The 20,941-nt window shown below is 39.6% G+C and overlaps 1 protein-coding gene and 2 non-coding genes across 4 annotated transcripts; all 3 read right to left on the bottom strand.

Annotated features, from left to right (window-relative positions):
- Nucleotides 1–465: 465 nt before the first annotated feature.
- RPL21 (ribosomal protein L21) lies at nt 466–20,377 on the bottom strand. Of its 2 annotated transcripts, none has more exons than XM_065895885.1 (6): nt 20,367–20,377; nt 2,864–2,942; nt 2,492–2,553; nt 1,619–1,731; nt 715–865; nt 466–604 (listed from the first exon to the last, which is right to left on the bottom strand). In XM_065895885.1, exons 2-6 carry the CDS (start codon nt 2,928–2,930, stop codon nt 515–517), a joined length of 483 nt encoding a protein of 160 aa, XP_065751957.1. In that variant the 5' UTR covers nt 2,931–2,942; nt 20,367–20,377; the 3' UTR covers nt 466–514. The 2 variants fall into 2 exon arrangements, with proteins under 2 accessions (XP_065751957.1, XP_065751956.1); XM_065895884.1 differs by lacking the exon at nt 20,367–20,377 and adding an exon at nt 5,529–5,764.
- LOC136137916 (small nucleolar RNA SNORA27) lies at nt 1,448–1,574 on the bottom strand. Its single transcript, XR_010656773.1, has one exon. It is a non-coding gene; the product is annotated as a small nucleolar RNA SNORA27 (small nucleolar RNA).
- Nucleotides 1,835–1,905, bottom strand: LOC136137911 (small nucleolar RNA SNORD102). The gene has a single exon (XR_010656768.1). It is a non-coding gene; the product is annotated as a small nucleolar RNA SNORD102 (small nucleolar RNA).
- Nucleotides 20,378–20,941: the final 564 nt, after the last annotated feature.

Genomic DNA, 20,941 nt, shown 5'->3' with positions numbered 1-20,941 from the left:
GGTATTCCAGTTTTTAACACTTTTCTGAGCCCTGCTGCACGAAAGGTCTGAACAACTCAGAACATGTAACTCACAAAGGACCAGGAAGGGGCTTTAAACCATGTCTATTTAAATAGTAGGCTTCAAAGGTAAGTTCTTGATCCTCAAAACACAGCTACTTAATTTATGATGCAATATGAGCATCAACTTTTCCTGAGCTTAATTATAACAGATAACTTTCACTCATTTTAAATCCTTTGTTCATAGGAATTGAGACTATTTTCAAACTAGTACAAATATTTTATAAGTAATAGCTAGCAGTTTATTAACCAATGGAGTATACTGTACAACAAACTACCTCACATCTTTCAGGAATAAAAACCACTAAATTTGAAAAGTAAAAAGATGTCACCCACTGAATTCGGACACAATTAAAATGTGCTTTAAATATTTGTTTGTGGAAGGGGGTCACACACTTCTACTCAATTAAGAGAAACATTTACACAGTCCAGGTCTTTTATTTTCTTTACACCCATCATGCCATGAATTCATAGGGAATGGGCTCCAACAGTTCAGGCTCCTTTCCATTGGTTCTCACGAAGTGTGCTTCTCTGGGTGGAGCGGGCTATTAGAAAAAGGTGAGGGAATAATTATGAAAAGTACTGTAACTCAATTTCAAAGTGCTCCCAGAACTAATAATGTACGTAATACCAAGAAACGCTGCCAAGCACTCACCTGGCGCTTCAGTTGAACCCAAGTCCCTTTCTCTTTGGCTTCCTTCTTTTTCTGATCGTTTTCCTTCACCCGCTTCAGGAAGCTGTCCCGGCTCTTAGAGTGCTTAATATGCTCGATACGCACATTAATTCTCTTGGCAAGAATCTTGCCCCTGGAGAGAGAAGAAACTCTTAAGTGCATCAAAAACACAGCTAAAATTCAGAGAATTCTTTCGACAGTTTCATTTATTAATTAAACCATGAATATTTTTTTTACCCACAGATACGATAAATCAACAAGGTGATGGCAAATTTATAATCATTTATTAAATCTTACTGAATAGGGCCTTGAGGCAAACATCCCCACTTTTCTGTTTGTTTCTTTTTTGCGGTACGCAGGCCTCTCACCGCTGCGGCCTCTCCCGCTGCGGAGCACAGGTTCCGGACGCGCAAGCCCAGCGGCCACAGCCCACAGGCCCAGCCGCTCCGCGGCACGTGGGATCCTCCAGGGCCGGGGCATGAACCCACGCCCCCTGCATCGGCAGGCGGACTCCCAACCACTGCGCCACCAGGGAAGCCCAAACATCCCCACTTTTAAGCTCTCTTCTGATGAGGTGACAGACTCTGAAATACCAAATAATTTAAGCGAAACCAGACCGCTAATAAAATTTACAACTTAATAAACTTTTTACACTGTGAAAACCAGAACGGCTTAGCTAACAAACCTCACAAGACTTTCCAGTAAGTTTATTACAATTTGTTTCCTCTGACAGGTTACAAGACAAACACCCAGTTTGCTTGAGTTTTAAAAGGGTATTTCCTTTGCCCCACTTGAATGACCAATAAAGACATAAGTCCAACTGGCAAAGTGAAAGGGGGGTGTGAGGGAGTACTGAGTAGGCACAAAGAACTATGACATTACTTACTTAACTTGTTTGTTTACAATGATGCCAACAGCATGCTGGGTAACATTGTAGACTCTCCCAGTTTTGCCATGGTAACATTTGTGGGGCATTCCTTTTTGAACAGTGCCCATTCCCTGTTAAGAAAGGAGATAAATGTTATGCCAGCAATTTCCCCCTCCATTTAAATCCAAAGTAACTAAAATATTCCAAGATTTTTTCTTTAGATGGCAACTCAAGAGCTTTCAGAGCCGGTGAAATGTCATTTTCACGTTGCTTTTAGCAATCAAAAAGACAATCATCATTAAGCTCTAGAGTGCCAGGACACGTTTAAATACAAATCCACAGGATTTCCCCCCCTTAATTTTTCCACTAGCTGTTAAAAACAAGTAAGAGAAAATTCTTAGGCTCAAGAATAGCACTTTTAAAACTCTTGTTTATTAAAGTAAAATTAAAACAGCCATTCTAGGGACTTCCCTGGTGGCGCAGTGGTTACGAATCCGCCTGCCAATGCAGGGGACACGGGTTCAAGCCCTGGTCCGGGAAGATCCCACATGCCACAGAGCAACTAAGCCCGTGCGCCACAACTACTGAAGCCTGCCCACCTAGAGCCCAAGCTCTGCAACGAGAAGCCACTGCAGTAAGAAGCCTGCGCACTGCAATGAAGACTTGACAACAGACCCAATGCAGCCAAAAAAAAAAAAAATTTATTACAAAAATAAAAATGTAACATAAAATAGCTACTCTATACTCTCACGAGCTTTTTCAGGAAATGGATTTTCCCCCGATTAGGAAGATAAAAAGATGCAATACACCCTATTCAGATTTTAATATTAAACACAACTTTTCTAACTTCTAATGTTACTCTGCAGTTATTTCCCCAATTTTATAATTTACCTTGATATCTACAATATCACCTTTCTTGTAGATTCGCATGTATGTGGCCAAAGGAACAACTCCTGCAAAAAAACCAAAACCCCAATACAGTCAGTATCAAGATTAAAAAGTCAAGAGTAAGAGAAATATATAAGCTTACTAGCTTTCAACACACACTACTTTTTGGCAGTTACATGTACTTTAAAATCTTGCTAGTCAACAATTTAAGAACCACTATATAAAATTCATGCTTTTTATTTATTACAAATAAGTTAGGTAGATGCTGATTAATTAATGCCATTTATTAAGAACATCTTATATGAACGACAACACATAGGTAATAAAACACAAATGTATGCCACGCCTGCTCCCAAGGAGGGTGGAGCTACTCACCATGTTTTCTAAAAGGCCTAGAGAACATGTAGCGGGTGCCCCTCCTCTTTCCCTTTGTGTTGGTCATTTTGGCGAATTACTGAAACCAGAAAGTATCAAAGAGTCAAATACAACTGCAAAATTGACATTTGCCCCTTTAACCAAAAAATGTGTAATTACAAATGCACTAAGTTCAGTAGCAACACGAGAATTAGGCAACTATCTAAAAAGCTGGTTCACGAATCAACAGATCTTATAATGGTAAGAAACAGTAATTTTACCAAGATTTCTGCCCAAACTGCCTAAAACTCCTAAGAAGCAGAACTGAATTTTAGAACCCAAACCAGTATTTTCCCTATTAGAATGTAACATGACAGGACTTCTGCCACACTACATCTGTAGAACCCAGCTTAGACTGCCAAGAACACTGGAATTACCAACTAGAAGGCAGTTTATTGTTGCAAAGCACGACAAAACTGTCTTGCATTTATACATAATGGATTAAACCCCTTTTCTTATCAACCTACGGATTTCTCTAATACCACACCTATTAACTGTCAAAAATCTCTAACTTACTTCATAAATCTAATTACTCAGTTGTTTACCAGAAAATGTGAGGTAGAAGGCTTTATAATCACTGACCTGATTTTGACATAGGGTTTGCCACTTACCTGCTGCAAGACCAACATTTAAACCCTGATCCTCATATGTAAAACAGTCTTAATACTTTTATAATCAACTAAGGTAATGTCTACAAAACATTGAGCAATTCCTAGCACATGCAAAGCGCTTACTAGTAAACAGTACTTTATCATTATCTAAGAACTCACCTATAGACTACTGAGTTGAACCTTTCACTTTGTTTCCCAAAAGGTCAAAATAATGGTTTTAATTGCCTCAGATCATCCAAGGGCAGAACTACCATTGCTGACTACTCCTACCACAAGGCAAAATACACCAAAGACCAGCTTAGGTTGTCGACAACGTTCTAATATAAGTCAACCTCTCAATTTATTACATCTTAACCGTAAAGAAAAGTGACTCCTAAGTACCTTTTTCATATAACCTGTGTGGCAAGGAGACCGAATAACCCATCAAAGCCAAATCACTGTTACAACGAATGCACACTTCACTTTAAATGTTGAGAAGAATCTATCAAGTACAAGTACTGTTTTAATTCTCATGGCTACATTTGCATTAAGTTCATGTAAACTCCCCTTAAGTTCATAAACAAGGAGATATGCTCTGCAGGTCAACTCACTTCATGGAGATGCAAAGTGACAGAATCAGTAATATAAGTCCTTTCGTTTTTTTTTTTTTTAATAAATTTATTTTTTAAATTTTTGGCCATGTTGGGTCTTCGTCGTCGTGCACCGGCTCTAACTGCAGCGAGTGGGGGCTTTTCTCATTGCGGAGCACGGGCTCTAGGTGCGCGGGATTCAGTAGTTGCGGCTCGTGGGTTCTAGAGCGCAAGCTCAGCAGTTGTGGCACACGGGCTCAGTAGTTGTGGCTCTCGTAGGCTCTAGAGGGCAGGCTCAGTACTTGTGGTGCATGGGTTTGCTTGCTCTGCGGCATGTAGGATCTTCCCGGACCAGAGCTCCAACCCGTGTCGCCTGCACTGGCAAGCGGATTCTTAACCACTGCACCACCAGGGAAGCCCTGGAAGTCCTTTCTGACTCCAGAGCCCACGCTCCTTCCACTAGACCCATTTTTCCAAGTTCGAAATCCATCAGGACCCAATACACATATAATCGAGTGAGTTTTTAAAAACAATACGTAACGTCCCAAGCAATGAAGATTTAAAGTCTATAATACTACCCAAAATGGGACCCATTACAGGGGCGCAACCCGCTGTTTCCTCAACTCTGGCAGCTGGCTGCTACAAACTAGACACAGATGCAAAACTAAGACTAAGGGGTTATTCAGTTAACGTTCCCCCTAAACGCCTAAATCAGACACAGCTATTCAGGAATCCCTTCGCTTAACACTTGCTGCCCTGGCATGAACAAAACAATACCCGTGGCAAACAAAGTATTTTCCCTTTTTCCAATTGCGGTCCCGGGCTAGAATTAACAGAACCGGAAATCTCCCACGTCAACGACGAACGGGCTGGGCTTCTTCACCCAGGGCGACTCAGGGGCACCTCTGCAGTTCTCCGACCACGACCCCCAACTTTCTCACACACACACCCAGATCTCAAGAGAGATTAAAACCGGCGCCTGGTTCTCAACTCGCTCCTACTGCCCCTACCCCAGGGCATTACAGTTTAGGCCCTACAACAGGGGTTACGATGCCACACTGAAGGCGTTGGAAAAAGCAAGCGGCCACGCGGCGCCAGAGCCGATCCGAGAAAGCCCAGGAGAGGCGGGCTGAAGTCGTGGGGGCGCTGGAAGGACGAATTCCTTTCCCGATGGACCAGAATCGCCTCACCCCGGTGCCTCGGCCTCGTTTTTCCAGAGCCTGTCCCCCCACAAACCCACGGCATCGCAGCCTGGTCCCCGGCCCCGCGCCCGCCGCGCCGAGTCTGGACGGACACAGTTCCACCGCCCAGGCCAGCGGGCCCCAGACTGGCTAGATGATCTCCCTAGGGCTCCAATGCACGGCCTCAGCGGCCACAGGGCTGGGACTCACGCCTGAGAAACAGGGGAAGGCACAAGAAGCTCCGGGAGCCACGCGCGTACTGCACCTGGAAGATGGCGGTTCCGGCCGAAAAGAAGGAGGCGGTGCCGCGCGCGCGCCTTACAAGGGCCTACGGGCTGCCCGCGGCGCTGCCTGAGAAAACGCCGGCCGACAGCCACTCTTTCCTGGGTAAGGGTGTCGTCTCTGAGAACCAGAAGAACCTGTGAGGATATTTTCCTTTCTTGCGAAAAAGAGGTAACCGACCGACACAAGCTGACACTTGGATCTTGCCAGACAGCCCGGAAAGGGGCCTTCAAGGGCGTCAAACAGGCGCAGACGTCGCGAGCGTGATGACGTCAGCCCTTGCGTCAGACACCACGCGCGAAATGGGCGTGTGCCTGCGTCCTCGGGCGTTGGAGCCGTCTGGTCTTACGTTGTCTGAGCTCTTTTCTGTGCTCCGAACTGCAGTTTGTGGGAATGGTCACGTGGACACAAAAGCAAAATTATGGTGAAGAAAGCATGTTGTACGGTTTATGTCTTTCAAACGTTTTTCCCCTCAATGCGTCTAAACACTACGCATTTGCTGGTAGGTACGTACCCCTGTTACAACCACTTTGCGAAGCTATTTGGCAAAATCTAGTGAAACCGAAAATATGCAAATACCAAATTCCAGCATTCCGCTCCTGACTGCTTATCTTATGGGAACTTTGCTATGTAGACAAGGATATCCACAACAGCACTAGGAATAGAAGCAAAAAGTTGGAAACGTCCACCAATAAGAGCATAAACCCATTATGGGGTATTCATACGGTGGAATATTATATGCCAGTAAGTCAAGACTGAGCCCGCAAATGTGATGAAGCAAAAAGAGGGACATGTGGAACATACATAATAGGACAATTTATACACGTACAATTTTGAAACATGCAAAACAATACTATATATTGCTTAGGCATGTATGCATATGTAGTGAAAGTAGTCAAGAAATACAAGGGGACGAAAATCAAATTTAGAAAAGTGGTCTTGTCTGGTAGGAAGGGGACTGTAAAGAAAGGGGTATACAGGAGGCTTTAACTATTTTGACTAATTTTAAGCTGGTTATTGAATACATGGGAGGTGATTGTTTATTCATCACTATACTTTTTTTTTTTTTTTTTTTTTGCGGTATGCAGGCCTCTCACTGTTGTGGCCTCTCCCATTGCAGAGCACAGGCTCCGGATGCGCAGGCTCAGCAGCCATGGCTCACGGGCCTAGCTGCTCCGTGGCATGTGGGATCTTCCCGGACCGGGTCACGAACCCATGTCCCCTGCATCGGCAGGCGGACACTCAACCACTGCGCCACCAGGGAAGCCCCATCACTATACTTTTTAATAAATATTTTCTAAATATTTTGAATCAATATTAATAAATATTAATAGTTTTTAAAGGGTAGTTTTAGATTTAGCAAAAAAATTTTTTTAGAAAAATGGTACAGCGAATTCCCATATACTTGGCACCCAGTTTACCCTATTGTGAACATCTTAACATCAGTATGCTACAGTTTCAATTAGTGACACAATATTGTACATTTTAAAAAATTAATTAATTTCTTTTTGTCTGTGTTGAGTCTTCATTGCTGCACACGGGCTTTCTGTAGTTGCGGCGAGTGGGGACTACTCTTCGTTGTGGTGCTTGGGCTTTTCATTGCAGCAGCTTTTGTTGCAGAGCACAGGCTGTAGGCATGCGGGCTTCAGTAGTTGCAGCACACGGGTTCAGTAGTTGTGGCTCATGGGCTCTGCAGTGCAGGCTCAGTAGTCATGGCGCACAGGCTTAGTTGCTCCGTGGCATGTGGGATCTTCCTGGACCAGGCTCGAACCAGTATCCCCTGCATTGGCAGGAGGATTCTTAACCACTGTGCCACCAGGGAAATCCCATTTGGATGATTTTTGACTAAGGTAAATATATAGCCTTGGAACCAATATCCCCAATCAAGATCCAGAATATTGCCATTCCCATTAACAATTCCCCGTGCTTTGTCCCAGCTGATCCCCTCCCCAACTAGAACAATCCAACGTTCTGATTTCTATAACCATAGATTAGTTTCGCCTATTCTTAAATTTCATATAAATGGTACTGTACAGTATGTACACTTTTTGTCTGGCTCTTTTTTTTTCAGCTTAGTGTTTTTAAGATTCAATCATGTTGTTGCTTGTACCAGTAGTTTATTTTATTTTTTATTGGTAAGTAGTATTCTACTATATGAATTTACCACAATTTATTTATACATTCTCGTCTTGATGGAAATTTGTTTTTTTCCTCTCAGTTTTATGCTACTATGAAAAAAGCTGCCATAAATATTTTTGTGAATATGTTTTCTGTTCTTCTGGCTGATACCTAGAGCATTGCTTGATCATAAGGTATCTCTAACTTCATAGAAAATTGCCAAATGGTTTTCCAAAGTGAACCTCTATTTTTATTTATTTACCATTTTCCTCTGAAGAGAGTGAGGCATTTATTTTTATTACAGGCTTTTAAAGTAGGTTTGTGTCATTAGTTCTATCATACAGATCTGAAAACCAGAGTGGTTTCCTAAGTGTCTAAAGGTCAATTTACCTCCAGTTTGAGATCATTAATATAAAAAAGAATAAGAAAAGGATTGAAACTTAAAGAAATGTGAAGTAAATTAAATGTAGAAAGTAGGAAAACTCAAAATTCATTCAATATTTATAAGCATCTAGATTAAATAAGGTACTGAAGTGCATAATGAGACTATAACAATGAATAAAACATGCTCCTTGCCCTCAAGGACTCCACAGAGGGCTTGGTGGAAGAAGATGCTAGACTACTGTAAGTGGAAAAGCAGACGACACGGAGTTGAGCAGTGTGGGTGTTCTGTGGATGACCCACTGCGCCTAGATTAGAGGAGGGCATGGGAGAGAAGAATCCCTGGATGAAAAACGAAGCTTCACAGAGGAGGTTGAACTTGATGAAGGAGTCACACTTTGACCAGAGAACAAGTAGTAAGGGTATTTTAGGCAGAAAGTATTTTTGCATATGTAAAGGCGTACAGATGGATAACAACTTTAAAAGCTCAGAGAAATGAAAGCCATCCAATAGCCTTAGAAAATAAGGTCAACAAATGAACAGGAATGTGACATTAAAATGAAGCCGATTTATGATTTTGCACCAGGCTTCAGTAAACTACTAAGAGAAACCCATAACTTTCGGTCATTAAAGTAAGTTCACATCTCTATTTCCACTTTTGTATTTTTCTCTGTAGAAGCAGATTAACAAAATATACGTTTTGTTTTATTTTGGTTTTCAGGAGACATTGGCATTTTAACTCCAGCGGGGCAAATTTTCTAAGCTAGGAGGAAACATGGATCTGTCCTCTTATGTGTGAGGCTCTAGTTGGAAACTCTGAGTATCAGTCAACTCCATCGGATTTGCCCTTTGTCTTGGTGTATTGGCAGAAGGACAATTTCAAATAAGAACCAGTTAGGATTTTCTAGTGTAGAAAATATATAATGAAAACAAGACAAAAAGACAACCCTCAGAATGGGAGAAAATATTTGCAAATGAAGCAACTGGCAAAGGATTAATCTCCAAGATTTACAAGCAGCTCATGCAGCTCAATATGCAAAAAATAAACAACCCAATCCAAAAATGGGCAGAAGACCTAAAGACATTTGTCCACAGAAGATATACAGATTGCCAACAAACACATGAAAGAATGCTCAACATTGCTAATCATTAGAGAAATGAAAATCAAAACTACAATGAGGTATCACCTCACACCAGTCAGAATGGCCATCATCAAAAAATCTACAAACAATAAATGCTGGAGAGGGTGTGGAGAAAAGGGAACCCTCTTGCACAGTTGGTGGGAAGGTAAATTGATACAGCCACTATGGAGAACAGTATGGAGTTTCCTTAAAAAGCTAAAAATAGAACTACCATACGACCCAGCAATCCCACTCCTGGGCCTATACCCTGAGAAAACCATAATTCAAAAAGAGTGATGTACCACAATGTTCATTGCAGCTCTATTTACAATAGCCAGGACATGGAAGCAACCTAAGTGTCCATCGACAGATGAATGGATGAGAAGATGTGGCACATATATACAATGGAATATTACTCAGCCATAAAAAGAAACGAAATTGAGTTATTTGTAGTGAGGTGGATGGCCCTAGAGTCTGTCATACAGAGTGAAGTAAATCAGAAAGAGAAAAACAAATACTGTATGTTAACACATATATACGGAATCTAAAAAAAAAAAATGGTTATGAAGAACCTAGGGGCAGGACAGGAATAAAGATGCAGACGTAGAGAATGTATTTGAGGACACGGGGAGTGGGAAGGGTAAGCTGGGACGAAGTGAGAGAGTGGCATGGACATATATACACTACCAAATGTAAAACAGATAGCTAGTGGGAAGCAGCCTCATAGCACAGGGAGATCAGCTCAGTGCTTTGTGTCTACCTAGAGGGGTGAGATAGAGAGGGTGGGAGGGAGACGCAAGAGGGTGGGGATATGGGGATATATGTATATGTATAGCTGATTCACTTTGTTATAAAGCAGAAAGTAACACACCATTGTAAAGCAATTATACTCCAATAAAGATGTTAAAAAAAGAAAAAAAAATACATTAGACCCTTGGCATGTAGACTCAATCCTAAGCAAAAATAGCTGAAGTTTGGGTGAGTTCAGAAATTAAATTGTTGTAGAAAAAAAAAACCCAGAAAGTATATAATGAGAATTTTGTCTCCAGGAAAATGTCAGTGTAATGATAGCCAAAGTAATGAGGCAGAAATACTATGAATAATTGAAAAACATATGGTGAAGAATAATTACACAAAATAATCTTTTTTCAATGAAAATTTTCATTTGAGATCTTGAGAAGCAGAAAAAAGTGAAGATAAACTTTTTTTTTAATCAAGTAAGACAAAGATTGTACCCTTCCAGAACTTGATTCTCTACATGAAAACAGGCATAAACAAGCTTGTGACCATGTGATTAGACATTCAAACTGAATCTCAACCCCATAACTCAGATCCTCATTATCTGCATCCAGATTTTTCTGTTCTCAAATCCTGTTTCTTGCTCCAGCTTCTAAAATATCTTCAACTGCCCTAGACTTTAAGGCCAGAGCAACATGAGGAAGAATCTAATCAAATATCAGGAGTATTCAGACAGAAAAAGTATTGAAGTGAGAGTTGGGAAAGACATTGCAGTGATTTATGGAGACCTAGTTATGTTTAGACAGTAAGGCACAACTTGGAAATGTGTGACAGACAAATTTCACGTCTTTTGTTAACCCTGTTTGATTGATTATATGGCTATCTGGACCTGAGTTAGGAAATTTTTTTTTTTAATGACCTTATTCAGTGCCCCGTCAATAAACAGAATATCAAGTTTTCATTTCACTTAAAATTTCAAGAATCTAAGTTGAAAATCAACTGATCGTCTATCTTTCAAGGTCCAAGCATCATTCATATGGAAAATTAGAACTCACTGGTTCAAAGACAAAAGACTTGTCTTAAAAAGGCTCAAAAGATTTCTTGGATAATAGACAGTCTTACAAAATACATTTTTTTAACATCTTTATTAGAGTATAATTGCTTTACAATGGTGTGTTACTTTCTGCTTTATAACAAAGTGAATCAGCTATACATATACATATATCCCCATATCCCCTCCCTCTTGCGTCTCCCTCCCACCCTCTCTATCTCACCCCTCTAGGTAGACACAAAGCACCGAGCTGATCTCCCTGTGCTATGAGGCTGCTTCCCACTAGCTATCTATTTTACAACAAAATACATTTTGATGGGCTAAGTGTAAATGAATCAGCACAGTGGATTAAGTTATCCTTAAATTTGTTTTACTTATTATTTATTTAAAAAATTTTACACTTTGACTCCCTTCACCCATTTCTCCCGCCCTTCACCCCTCCCCCTGCTTCTGGCAACCACCAGTCTGTTCTCTATATCTAAGACCTTGGTCCTTTTTTTTTTTTTTTTTTAGATTCCATGGATAAGAGAGATCAGACAGTATTTGTCTTTCTCTGTCTGACTTGTTTCACTTACCTTAATGCCCTGAAGGTCCATCCATGTTGTCACAAATGGTAAGATCTCTTTCTTTTTTATGGCTGAGTAATATTGCACTACATATGTATATTTACATATATATGTGTGTGTTTGTGCATCTCTGTGTGTGTGTGCACAAAAAAACCCTAAAGATCCATCAAAAAAACTGTTGGAATAAATGAATTCAGTAAAGTTGCAGGATACAAAATCAGTATATAAAAATCTGTTACATTTCTATACAGTAACAACTATCCGAAAGAGAAATTAAGGAAACAGTCCCATTTATAATTACATCAAAAAGAATAAAATACTTAGGAATAAATTTAAACAAGGAAGTGAAAACCTGTATACTGAAAACTATAAGACATTAAGGAAAGAAATTGAAGACACAAATAAGTGGAAAGATATTCTGTGCTCATGGACTGGAATGAAATAAATACTGATAAAATGTCCATACTATTCAAAGCAATCTATAGATTCAATGCAATTCCTATCAAAATTGCAATGGCAACTGCTGAATTGTCTTGAACTGAAGTTCTTGGATTTTTAAAAAATTAATTAATTTATTTATTTATTTATGGCTGCATTGGGTCTTTGTTGCTCCATGTGGGCTTTCTCTAGTTGCAGCGAGCGGGGGCTACTCTTCGTTGCGGTGCGTGGGCTTCTCATTGCAGTGGCTTCTCTTGTTGCGGAACATGGGCTTTAGGTGCGCAGGCTTCAGTAGTTGTGGTGCGTGGGCTCAGTGGTTGTGGCTCGTGGGCTCAGTGGTTGTGGCTCGTGGGCTCTAGAGCGCAGGCTCAGTAGTTGTGATTCATGGGCTTAGTTGCTCTGCGGCATGTGGGATCTCCCCGGACCAGAGATCAAACCCATGTCCCCTGCATTGGCAGGTGAATTCTTAACCACTGCACCACCATGGAAGTTCAAGTTCTTGGATTTTTAATTTATCCTGTAATTAGACTAATTTTGCTTCACCGTTATTCTCTCACGTCCTTATATTTCCAGTGAAACTGCTTGTTAGGTCAGATTTGTGGGAAAATCAGATAGGTATGGAACTCACACTTGATTATGCTTGTTAAAGTTTCTCTTGGAGACACTTTAAAAAGAAATCCACAGACGTTTTCTCAAAATAGTCTTTCTGGCTGTCAAATGAAATAGGTGAGCAATTAGGCCTCTGTCCTCTGATTAGATTCAGAATTTTCTGCTGACTAGCACAGTGTCCTGTCTCTACCTTCTGCTGTCATTCAGGTACTTGGCTGTACTCTGATGGAATGAAGAAGAATCTGTGGTTGAAATATTTTGACTACAGTACTTGCTGACAAAAGACTAAAACCTTTTTAGCCATTAGAAAAATTACTCTGGCTACAGTCTCATAGATGCCAGGAATTTTTGAAATAGACTTTTTTTGGAAAAATGATAATAACTTTAACCATCATAATGAACCACAATGACATCAATATGCTTCTGCAAAGTAACTGATACAAAATGCTTTTGAAAAGTTTTAGCACTGGGACTTGTAGCTGAAGCAAAAAGTGTTACGTGAATAATCTTCGTCAGGCATTGTTTTAATGCTGCTCATTTTCACAAAGCTTTCACATTGTTTAAATACAATTCCATTGCCAATTATTTTCTTCAAACTAGTTTTCACGAATCTGTGATACTTAAAAGTTGGTTTCTGCAGTATTTGAAAGCTGATTTACATGCATGAAATTGGTAAGGTTCAATTTAAATAATTTGCTAGAATTCTATTTAATTTTAGTTGATCTAGGAGACGATATTTGAAACTGGAGGGTAAACTGGATAAGGAATTTCTGGGGTTAGTGGTCTGATTTCTTTGGCACAATGGATTTAGGAAAATGTAAATGTAAGCGTCATAAAGGTAAGGACTTAGTCACTATAGGCATACTACTTCGTATCCAGTGCTTAGCAAGTAGTAAATGCTCAAAAAATATTTGGAAATAGAGATGGAAAAGATGGAAATGGATGGAAGCAACATGATGGCCCAATTGGATTTTAATAGTATTAATGGAGTTTTAAGAAAACTCGTTCACAGTTGCAGAGTCTTATAGTAACAGAATGAATTGGGGTTTAGGGTCCACTTGAGATTGATAATGAATCCAACTTAGTCTGCTGCCCAGCTGACTGGTTTCCTCAGTAGTACTCAGGGCATTCATTCATTCATGGAGCATGCATTCACTGAGCACCTATTATGTGACAGGCACTGATCTAACGCTGGAGATACAGAGGAATAAAACAGACAAAAATCCCTGTGCTCTTGAAGTTTACATTCTAGTGGTGAAAGACAGATCATAAATAATATACCATTTACATGATTATGTTATGATATACACACTATGACAGATGTAGACAAGTGCTATGGAGGAAAAAAAAGCAGGAAAGGGGAATGATGAGACATTACTATTTAAAATAGGGTGATCAGAGAAGACCTCACTGAGAAGGAGCAAAGAGCTGAAGAAAGTGACGAAGGAAGCCATGCAGATGCCTGAGAGAAGAGCGTTTCAAGCAAAGAGAGCAGCAAGTACAAAGATCCTGTGGACAAAGTATCTGGGGATGTCAGTGTCCGACATGCTTAAGCAATGCTGGAGGTGGGGTGTTGGCAATGGGCTGGACCAAAGAGGAGGGGAGATGGCATGGAATGTGGTGAGAGGTAGTGGGGGACCTCTAGGCGTTGTATGTACTTTGGTTTGAACTCTGAGTGAGGTAGGTGGGAAGGCATTAGAGAATTTTGAAGAGGAGTGACATCTAACTTTTATAAAAGATTACCCTGAGGTTAGTGTTAAGATTAAACAGGAGGTCACCGAAGGTAGAAATATAAAATTCAGAACTAAAAGGTAGAGACTTCAATACCCCATCTCAATAATGGATAGCACAATCAGACAGAAAATTAGCAAGGCTATATCAGCCAGCTAGACCTGACTGACATCTATAGAATATTCAAACAGCAATAGCAGAATAGACATCTAAAGTGCACACGGAACATTCTCCAGGATAGAACATATAGTAGGCCATAAAACAACTCTCAAAAAATTCAAAATAATTGAAATCATATAAAGTATGTTCTCAAACCACAATGGAAACTTAAGGGAAAAATTTAGAAATCACAAATGTGTGGAAATTAAATGATACGCTGTAAGTTACCAATGGATCCAAGAAGAAATCATAATAGAAATTAGAAAATACTTTGAGGGATTTCTCTGGTGGTCCAGTGGTTAAGACTCCACGCTCCCAATGCAGAGGGCTGGGGTTCGATCCCTGGTCAGGGAACTAGATCCCACATGCTGCAACTAAAAGATCCTACATGCTGCAACTAAGATCCCACATGCTGCAACTAAGACCCAGTGCAGCCAAATAAATAAATAAATATGTTTTTTAAAAAAGAAAATACTTTGAGATGAATGAAAATGAAATATACCAAAATTTATGGGATGCAATGAGAGCGGTACTTCAGGAAAATTTAAGGTACAAATGTTTTTAAATTGAGGTATAATTGCCATATAACATTATATTAGTTTCAGGTGTATAACGTAATGATTTGATATTTGTATATATTGCAAAATGATCACCATAATAAGTCTAGTTAACATATTTTGGAATAAATCTACTTAAGTGCAAGACTAAAAAATTTAAAATTACAAAGTATTGTTGAAAGTAATTAAAGAAGACCTAAATATATGGAAAAACATCCTATGTTCTTAGATTAAGAAAGACTTAATATTGTTTAAAAGGCAAAAAATATTTGGTTTACGTATTCAGTGCAAACCCTATTAAAATATTTGCTGGCCTTTTTTTGGAGGATAGAAATTGACAAGCTAAAATTCTCATGGAAATGCAAAGGACTCAGAATAGACACAGTGATCTTGAAAAAGAAGAATAAAGTCTGAGGACCTACACTTCCCCATTTGAAAATTTGAAGCAAAGCTACAGTAATCGAGACAGTGTGATACTGGCAAAAGGATAAACTATAGATGAATAGAATAGAATTAAGAAGCCCCAAATAAACCCTTACATTTATGGTCAATTGATTTTTGGCAAAACTACCAAGAAAACACAATGGAGAAGAAGGAGTCTTCAAAAATGGTTCTGGGATAGTTGAACATCCACATATGCAAAAAAATGAATTTATATCTCAACCTCATACCATACGCAAAAGTTAACTCACAATGGATCACAGACCTAAATGTAAGAGCTAAAACTGTAAACTTTAGAACAAAACAAGGTCTTTGTGACCCTGGTTTTGGCAATGATTTCCTAGATACAACACCAAAAGCACAGAGGTAAAACAAAATATAATGAATTAGACTTTTCAAAATTAAAAATTTGCATTTCAAAAAACACTTTCCAGAATGTGAAAAAATCTGAGGATGGGAGAAATATTTGCAACTCATATATTCAATAAGGGACTCATATCTAGAATATAAAACTGTAACAACTCAATAATAAAAAGACCCAATTTATTTCAAATGGGCAAAGGGTTTGAATAGACATTTCTAAAAAGAAGATATACAAATGGCCAATAAGTACATAAAAAGATGCTTAATAGTAACTAAGGAAGTGCAAATAAAAACCACAATGTGATACTGCTTTATACCTACTGTAGTGGCTATAATTAAAAAGTCAGATATTAACAAGTGTTGACAAGGATGTGGAAAAATGTGGAGAAATACATTGCTGATGATAATCTAAAATAGTGAATCCACTTTGGAAAACAGTTTGGCAGTTCCTCAAAATTAAAATCTCCAGCTGTTATTGTAGCACTGTTTATTTCTCCATTTAAATTCGTCCATTTTAGCTTCATGTATTTTGGAGCTCTTTTATTAGGTGCTTCATATACTTTGGAGCTATTTTATTAGGTCTTTTATTAGGTTTTATATTTGGAGTTCTTTTACTGGGAACTCATTTATTAGATATAATTGTTACAGCTTCTTGATGGATCGACCCTTTTATCAATATAGAGTATGTTTCTTTGTCTCTTGTAGCAATTTATTTTCTAAAAGTCTACTTTGTCTTATATTAGTATAGCTACCCAGCTGTCTTTTGTTTACTATTTACATGGAATTTTTTCGCATCTTTTCACTTTCAACCCATTTATGCCTTTGGATCTAAAGTGAGTCTCTTGTAGACAGTTTATAGTTGGATCATGTTTTTAAATCTATTATGGCAATCTCTACCTTCTCATCAGAGAGTTTAATACATTTTCATTTAATGTAATTATTGATAAGGAAGGACTTTGGTCATTTTGCCATTTGCTTTCTATACATCTTATATAATTTTTGTTCCTCAATGCTTCATTCCCACCTCCTTTTGTGTTTTAACTTTTTTTATTTTACTGTTTTGATTCTCTTCTTATTTCTTTTACTCATTTGTTTTAGTTATTTTCCTAGTGCTTCTCCTGTGTATTACAATTAACATTGTTATTTATAACAATCTAGTTTGCATTTACACCAAGTTACTTTCAATTGTGTCCAAAAGTTTGCTCCTATGTAACTCCATATATGTTGTTATGTACCCCGTTTTATGTTGTTATTGTCACAAATTACATCGTTCTACATTGTGTACTAATTCACATAGATATTTAGTTGTTGTTTATGCATTTGTCTTTTAAATAATGTAGAAAAAAAACAAGGAGTTACAAACCAAAAATACAATAATGCTGGCTTTTGTGTTTTTCTATGTAGTTGCCTTTACTGCTCTTCTTTATTTCTTTGTAAGGCTTCAAGTTACCATATATTGTCCTTTCACTTCAGCCTGAAGGATTCACTTTAGCATTTCTTTTAGGGCTGCTCTATTACTGACAAATTCCCTCAGTTTTTGTTTTTCTGGGAGTGTCTTAATTTCTACTTCATTTTTGAAGGATGGTTTTGCCAGATATAGAATTCTTGGTTGATAGTTTTTCTCTTTCCATGCAGGCATATCTCAGAGATATTGCGGGTTCAGTTCCAGACCACTGCAGTAAAGGTAATATCACAATAAAGTGAGTTATAGGAATTTTTTGTTTTCCCAGTGCATATAAACTTATGTTTATACTATACTGTAGTCTATTAAGTATGCAATAGCATTATGTCTAAAAAACAATGTATATGCCTTAATTAAAAAAAAAACTTTATTGCTAAAAAATGCTAACCACGATCTGAGGCTTCAGCAAGTCATAATCTTTTCGCAATAGTACATCAAAGATCCCTGATCACAGAGAACCATAACAAATATATTAATAATGAAAAAGCTTGAAATATTGTGAGAATTACCAAAATGTGACACAGAGACGTGAAATGAGCAAATGCTGTTGGAAAATGGCGCCAATAGACTTGCTCAACAGGAGGTTGCCATGAACTTTCAATTTGTAAAAAAAATGCAGTATCTGCCAAGCACAGTAAAGTGAAGAGCAATAAAACGAGGTCTGCCTGCATTTTAAATGTAATCCACTGCCTCTGGCCTCCATCATTTCTCATGAGAAATCACTTGTTCGTTTTACTGGGAATCATTTGTACAGGATGAGTTGTCTTTTCTCTTGCTGCTTTCAAGGTTCTCTCTTTGTCTTAGGCTTTTGCCAGGTTGATTATACGTGTTTTAGTGTGAATCTCTTTGAGTTTATATTACTTGGAGTTCACTGAGCTTGGGTGTGTAGATTCGTGTCTTTCACCAAATTTGGGCTGTCTTGGCCATTATTTCTTCAGACATTCTTTCTGCCCTTTTCTCTGGGGCTTCTGTTAAGTGTAAGTTGGTGTTTTGGATCATGTCCCACAGATCTGTTAGGCTCTGTTTATTTTTTCCATTTTTTTTCCTTCTCCTCCTGAAACTGGATAATCTCATATTCACAGCTTCTTTCCTCTGACTGCTGAAGGCTGGGTTTTCATTTTAGTGACTGTATTTTTCAACTCCAGAATTTTAAATTGATTCCTTTTTTTGTGATTTCTGTCTCTTTATTGATATTCTCAATTTGGTGAGACATCATCCTCCTAGTTTCCCTTCGTTGTTTTTCAATGGTTTTCTTTAGCCTTTTGAACATATTTAAGATAGCTGATTTAAAGCTTTTTCTGACTCAGTGTCCAATGTCCAGAGTCCAATGTCTAGGCTTCCTCAAGGACGGTTAATTTTTTTTTTCCTGTAAATGGGCCATACTTTCTTCTTTTTTTGCACACCTTGTAATTTTTTGTTGAAAATTTGACTTTTTTAATATTGTAATGTGGCAACTCTGGGAATTGCTTTCCCCCCCCCCCATGATTTGTTGTTGCTTGTTTTTTATTTTATTTTTATCAAGATTTTTTGTTGAAGTATAGTTGATTTACAATGTTATGTTAATTTCTGCTGTACAGCAAAGTGATTCAGCTATACATATATATGTACATATACATTCTTTTTCATATTCCTTTCCATTATGGTTTATCACAGGATATTGAATATAGTTCTCTGTGCTGTACAGTAGGACCTTGTTGTTTATCTATTCTATATATAAATGTTGCTTGTTTTTTAAATGAATTTTCTGAACTAATTTTTAAAGCATATTCTTTGTAATGTGTGGCCACTGAAGTCCCTTTTCCACTAGTGGTCAGATAGTGGTTTGGCAGAGATTTCCTTAAATGCCTGGGACCAGAAAAACCAAAAACAAGGCACTAAAGAATCTTTTCGGTCTTTTCAGATTGGCTCTGTGTCGGGTGCTCCTTCAGTGGCCACCCAGGCCATGTACTTCCTGCTCACAAGGAGCCTGCAGCTCAGCCGGAGCTGAGAGTTTTGATCCTTCTCAGGTCTTTTCTGAGCACGTGTTGAGACCAGGCCTCCACGTGGCCTTCCAGAGCCCTGGAATACGTGGAAACTTTTCAAAGCCTTGATTCCCTGAAGTGTGCCCTTCTCAAGCCTCTTTTTTCCCAGGATTGTTGGTTTTTCTATTGCTTGACCTAATTGTTATCCTTTGTTGCATGTGGCAGCAGCTAATACATTTGTCTTTAAATGTTTTTGGCAAATGTCACCCAGGAAGCTGCCTTAACCCTGGGGAAGCTCCGGGCAAGCCCTTAAACAGATCTTTCAGGGAGCTACTGTACAGGTCAAAATGCAGAACTACAATTCTTTGAGAGTAAGGTCAGTATTGGTTTCTCTGGTACCAGTAACCTGCACCAGGGAAGTGGGCTTCTGTCCTCAAGTGTGTAGCTGTGTTGGGGAGTCAGGGTGGTGACAAGGCACGTTAAAATGCCACAGGGCTCTCTTACCAAAATTCAGCTTTTTTTCTTCGTTAAGCTTTCCCCTTGTTGTTGTAAGTGTTAGGAATTAGATTCTAGAGTGCTGAAGAAGTTCATTGTGGCAATTTTCCCCAGCTTCTTCATTGCTGTTGCTGAGGGATGAAGTTTCAAAGTTCTCTACTCTGCTGTTTTCACTGATTTCTGCCCAAAGGAGAGAGTGGGTGAGGTGGGTGTGATATTACTGGTTCCAATAAAAGAGTGGCATCCAGCCCAGATCCCTTCAGGTTTGACTGGGAGTCCTCTGAGTTGGAAGGCACTGACCGGCCCCCTGTGTGGGGTCACCTTTGAGGTATGGACGCAAATTCTGCCTCAGGTGCCTCCACTCTTCGGGCGTGCAGACTGACAAAAGGCTTTTCATCTGCCTAGAAGGTTTTCAGTTTTCCTGGAATAAGTAAATCCAGGACAACCTGGCACTGGGATACTTGGTGAAGGTCTTCACAGATTCCAAAGTTCAGCACTGGACACGGGCCCTGGGATGGTGAACTTTTATGTGACCTGGGAGAAGATCCAGAAAAGAATCAATCCGTCCTTTTACCTGGACTCTTTTGAAGACCCCTGTTTGACATCCTGCAAACATAACTCACGCCTCACCTGCCTCGGGCATTTGGTAAGGGAGAATCAGGATGGGCTTTTCAGTTGTCCACAGTGTCTCGATATGCCTCAGACACAGAGCACCCAGATCAGCCCAGCCCCGGAGGCTGGCGGCTGAGATCAGAGTGCTGTGCTTACGCGCTGAGCGCGCACCGCACGACGCTGAAATTCCGTCTGGATCCGGCTACCGCCAGCTCGCTCGGACTCTCTGCGACCTGTGGCGTGTCCTGCTGAGTCCGACGGAGAGTGCTGAGACGTTCCTTCCTCTCTGCTGCTTGTGTCCTGGGCTCCGCTTCAGCTCTGGCTGCCACGTTGGATGGAAACGGGGAGGAGGGTTGACATGGCGTGGTGTCTGCGTGGAGTCCGCCTGTTGTCAAAGCACATTCTCCGTGTCTTTAGAGCTTGAATTCTGGGTTGGGAGCCTCAGAAGAGGATAAAAAGTTGCCGTGATCCCAACCCAGGACCCATGAACCTTAAAATTTCAGAAGGCGAGCGTTTTCCTGGTTTTGACCCGAAAGCCATTTCCTTTTGGGATGCTTCTGATGGTTTCCATCTATACGCATTCGAAACTGTGT

This window comes from Phocoena phocoena, chromosome 18 (assembly GCF_963924675.1).
Source record: "Phocoena phocoena chromosome 18, mPhoPho1.1, whole genome shotgun sequence".
In the NCBI taxonomy this organism is placed as follows: domain Eukaryota; kingdom Metazoa; phylum Chordata; class Mammalia; order Artiodactyla; family Phocoenidae; genus Phocoena; species Phocoena phocoena.
This window is presented reverse-complemented; position numbering and strand designations above follow the sequence as displayed.